Source organism: Octopus bimaculoides, chromosome 5 (assembly GCF_001194135.2).
Source record: "Octopus bimaculoides isolate UCB-OBI-ISO-001 chromosome 5, ASM119413v2, whole genome shotgun sequence".
Lineage (NCBI taxonomy): Eukaryota > Metazoa > Mollusca > Cephalopoda > Octopoda > Octopodidae > Octopus > Octopus bimaculoides.
Window position 1 is genome coordinate 23590780 of NC_068985.1, and position 5223 is coordinate 23596002.

At 38.4% G+C, this 5223-nt stretch overlaps 1 protein-coding gene across 1 annotated transcript in view; it reads right to left on the reverse strand.

Moving 5' to 3' along the window:
• The window catches only part of LOC106867711 (choline O-acetyltransferase), a gene marked incomplete at its 5' end in the record, with an annotated part of 213268 nt that overhangs the window by 96916 nt on the left and 111129 nt on the right, over positions 1 to 5223 (reverse strand). Inside the window, one exon of the mRNA XM_014912671.2 lies at positions 1554 to 1734. Within this exon, the coding sequence (XP_014768157.2) occupies positions 1554 to 1734 (181 nt within the window). The remainder of the gene's footprint in view (positions 1 to 1553; positions 1735 to 5223) is intronic.

Below are 5223 nucleotides of genomic sequence, written 5' to 3' on the forward strand. Positions count from 1 at the left end.
TGAACTGAGTTAAGAAGACGATTGGCGGTTGTCAGTTGATTTAATGCTTCGTGCCTTGAAGAAATTAAAGTAGAAACCAATTTGTAGCAAGAAAAAATACCAACAAAAAAGAAAGAAAAAATAATAATAATACAATAATAGTAGATGACCTGTATAATATTTTGTTTTTATTCTGAGGAGAACTCAAATCATATGTCTACATCATTTTGGCTTCATCAGCGAAATGTAGCAACTCCAAAGTAGCAGCAAACGAATTGCTAAGTAGAATATGCCGAAATGTATATTTTATTTGTATAAAATTAAATAATTTCAAGATGACCTATATGGAACGCATTATATAAAATAGATGGATAGAAAATGCATCGCTGATTCTGTAGATAAATAGATGAATAGATAGATTAATAGGTAGTTAGATAGATATTTAGACACAAATAGATAAATAAGTACATGGGAAATTAGATAAAATCACATAGTGGTTTCAAGTTTTGGCACAAGACTAACAATTTTGGGGATGGGGTTAAGTCAATTACATCAACCCCAGTACTCAACTGGTACTTATTTTATCGACCCCAAAAGGATGAAAGGGAAAGTCGACCTCGGCGGAATTTGAACTTAGAATATAAAGACGGACGAAATGCCGCCAAGCACTTTGCCTGGCGTGCTAAAGATTTTGCCAGCTCACCGTCTGAGGTAGAATCATGTATTAACATGTCGAACATTAAGAGATCTACAGTAATGGTAAAGATATTTAAATGAACGTACAGTCGAATAAATACCCAGAGACGCTTGATTAATAACTAACCAAATAAATGTTACGCCGAATTAATACATAAAGAAATAATGAAAGGAAACTGTTATTGTTTAGTCCCAGGTTAATTGTGATCCAACTGACCTATTATTAAAAGCATTCTTGTTCTTTTAGAAGGCATGTAGGGACTATATTATCTTATTTGTCCTTAACCTTTTGATATCAATCCGCCGCATGATATTGCTCTTGGTTCGACGGTACAAACTTTCTGCTCTAAAGTTATCTAAATTAATAAAAAAAGGATAAACGTTGCCCTTTCAAAGGATAGCCAGGCTCATAGGCCCGGCTTCCCATGGCGTATGTGTTCCCCCCAGCCGAGAAAGAGGAAGAAAGTGTGAGAGAAAGAGTACAACAGAGGTCGCCACCACCCCCTGCCGGAGCCTCGTGGAGCTTAGGTGTTTTCGCTCAATAAACACTCACAACGCCCGGTTTGGGAATCGAAACCGCGATCCTCCGACCGCGTGTCCGCTGCCCTAACCACTGGGCCATTGCGCCTCCACTATCTAAATTAATACTCCACCATTGAAATTTCTTGGTAATTTAAGTTTTAAACGTCAGCGTAATAATGATAAAATTATTGTCCCAGATTCTTCATTATTTTCGAAAGTAATTGAAAAAAAAAAAAAAAAAAGTGTATTTCAACAGAAATATAGCAACTTTTGGGGTTATCACCAAACAAATATTATTCGCCCGACAACGTATACAGTTTCGGGACATTCGATGTGAAAAGGTTTTGTTTACTTACTTGGTTCTTGCAAATAACAATGATATGTTCAGGCTCTGGCATCAGTTTGGTGCTGTTCGTCACTAAATTGTCTTTGTTGAGTCCAGGTACACGGTAGGACGTGAACAATCGATAGTATTGTTCCATACATAGTGGCTGACCTTTACGATTGCTTCGGGCTCGATCAATTGGTAAACTCCGACTAAAAAGATCAAAAGTGGGACATTATTGACAATGAAAGATAGAAGCAAAAATTTATGAATTTTAAAAGATATCTCCAGCCCCTCAAACTTGCTCTGAAAGAAATCGGAAAACAACCGACGTACAAGGTGTTCAAGGACCTCGAAGTGGAAGTGGACCAGACGTAAATGATAGGGAAACGGTAGCAGTACTAACTGGTGCTTCGGGTATGATAAAACAATAACATAAACATCATAGCAGGGTCTACAGGTTTACATAGACTTCTGTTATTTGTTGGAATTTGTTAAAGCACAAGGCCTAAAATATTTTTTGTGAGGTTGGGGGATGCTAGTCGATTACATCGGTCCCAGTGTTTCACTGGTACTTATTTTATCGACTCCAAAATGATGAAGGCAAAGTCTACCTCGGGGGATTTAAACTCAGAACTTAAAACTAAAAGAAATGCCTCTAAGTATTTTGTCAGGCATACTAATGTTTCTGCCAGTGCACCGACTTGAGTTCGAATAAATAATCCTTTCTGCTATAGGCACAAGGCCTGAAATTTTTGTGGGGAAGGGGCTAGTCGATTACATCGATCCCCAATATTTGGTTGGTACTTATTTTATCGTCTTTGAAAGAATGAAATGCAAAGTCGACCTGCGCGGATTTAAACTCAGAAGGTTTAGTAGGGAGAAACGTTGCTAAACATTTTGTCCGGCGTACCAACGGTTCTGCCAGCCCGTCATCTTCATTTCCAATGAATAATGCACACATCTTACACTACGTACTTTCTAAACAATCATCTCCCGATTCCATTACATAATCCAGGCAGCATACACTTAATCCAAAAACCGCATAAAAATCCAACAACAAATTTACGCATGATCTAACCAATCACCATCACCATAAAATCTTTCATAAAAAACGCAGTACTAAAATCTTACTACAACTTTAGGCACAAGGCGAAATTTTGAGGGAGAGGAGGGGCAGCCGATACCATTAACCCCAGTAGGCAACTGGTACCTAATTTTATCGATCTCGAAGGGATGAAAGGCAAAGCCGGCCACAGCGACATTTGAACTCAGAACGTAAAGACATGAAATATTGCTAAGTAATTTTTGTCTGGTGTGCTAATGTTTCTTATTTTTTACTGCCCACACGGGGCTACACACAGAGGGGACAAACAAGGACAGATAAACGGATTAAGTCGATTATATCGACCCCAGTGAGTAAGTGGTACTTATTTAATCGACCCCGAAAGGATGAAAGGCAAAGTCGACCTCGGCGGAATTTGAACTCAGAACGTAGCGGCAGACGAAATACCGCTAAGCACTTCGCCCGGCGTGCTAACGATTCTGCCAGCTCGCCGCCTTAGAAACTAAACGAATACCATGGTACAGAAATTTAGATATAACACTAACTTCTTACTCCCATGATATACAATAATGTGTGTGTGTGTATCCGCCCAACCGATATGCGCCCAACCGCCCAACGGATATGTGTGCCCATATGCGTTGGGCGGTTGAAGATGAGAATATATTTGACAGGCATGTTTGTGGATCGTCGTTCTGAGTTTAATTTCATTCTCGTAAGGTTAAAGATGTCTTTTGGTTTATACATTATGGTGATTACATATATGGATATTGTTTTAATAAATTCATGGACAATCTTAGGCTAGGATAATACTTAATTGATGTTTTCTAGTTAATAATGGACAAAGGGGACGCAACATTAGCTTTCTTTTCTTTTTCTCTTTCCGCTTTTATCCACCCTTCCACATTTTTGCATCAACCTTCTCGATTTTTTTTCTCGTTATTTCTCATGTAGCAGCGTTCTGATTTTCAAACAGAGTAGACCATGTGCTCAGAGTCTACGAAATCGCTTGGTGACACAAGACGTGTTTTGAAAACTGTCTAGACACGTGTCTCCAAAGCAGGAAAATATTAGTACCTCGTATCTTTATAATTGTGCACATTAAGTGATATTTATCTCTCACCGGATGGAATACGTTTTGCTGATCTCATCAACGGAACTACTACTACTACTACTCTCTCTCTCTCTCTCTCTCTCTCTGACACACACACACACACACACACACACACACACACACACACACGTATTCATGTATATATATATATATATATCCACACATCTACAGAAATAGATTAGCAACTGGTAATACAGTAAAATACAGTAACCACATTGGCAAGTAGTTAGGGTAGTTAGACTCGCGATCGAGGGATCGCGGGTTCGAATCTCAGACCGGGCGGTGTGTGTATTTATGAGCGAAACACCTAAGCTCCACGCGGCTCCGGTAGAAGGTAATGGTGAACTTCTGCTGACTCTTTCGCCACAACTTTCTCTTACTCTTTTCTCCTGCTTCTAGCAGCTCACCTGAGACGGACCTGCGTCCCATTCAGGTGGGGAACCTATATGCCAATCTAACCGGGAAACCGGCCCTAATGAGCCAGGCATGGCTCGAGAAAGAACAAACAACAAGTAACAACAATACATTAAAAAAATTGCGCGAACAAACTGAATGTATTTTTATGTCAAATTACACATAAAAATTAACATTAAACCGAAGGATCTATTAATATGTTTAAGTAGAATACATCTTCAATATTTTTACCAAGGAAAAGGTTGATAGTGACTTCGAAGCTGCTGGTGACTGCTGGTAAGCCGAAATTTTGAAAGTGCTGTCAAACGTTTCCTTGTGAAAATTAATACATATATACATACGCATGTACGTATATACATATATGCATACATGCATACATACATACAAGTAAACCTGCAAACTTACACATACATACACACTCATGGGCACCTATTTATGTATATATATATGTGTGCGTGTGTGTGTGTGTGTGTGTGTATACATGTATACGTACATACACACATATATATATGTATTTACGTATATGTATGTATATGATATATACGTGTGTGCGTATATGTATATATATATTTATTCATTTATGTATGTATATATATATATATATATATATGTATGCATGTATGAAATATATGTATTTATATATAGATATATATACAGAGAGAGAGAGAGAGAGATAAAGAGAGAGACAGATAGCGAAGGAGAGAGAGACAGATAGAGATAGAGAGAGATAGAGATAGAGAGAGAGAGAGAGAGAGAGAGAGAGAGAGAGAGAGAGAGAGAGAGAGAGAGAGAGAGAGAGAGAGAGAGAGGGAGATGCATGCACACACAGGTGAAAGCCGTAGTGATTACGGAGCAAAGTGAAACGAATTTATGAGATTTAAATTTAATATGAAATACGCCAGTGACTACTACATCTCTGAAGCTATGAAATCACCCAGAAACACCAAAATAGGACACCACGAGAATGTAGTAGCACAATGGAAATGATACTGTCCATATATTATGCTGCAGAAGCATAAGTACGAATAGCGGTTACATTATTGTAATTCTAAAATACCTATAGTCATGCTCACACACAGACACACACACACACACACACACACACAGATA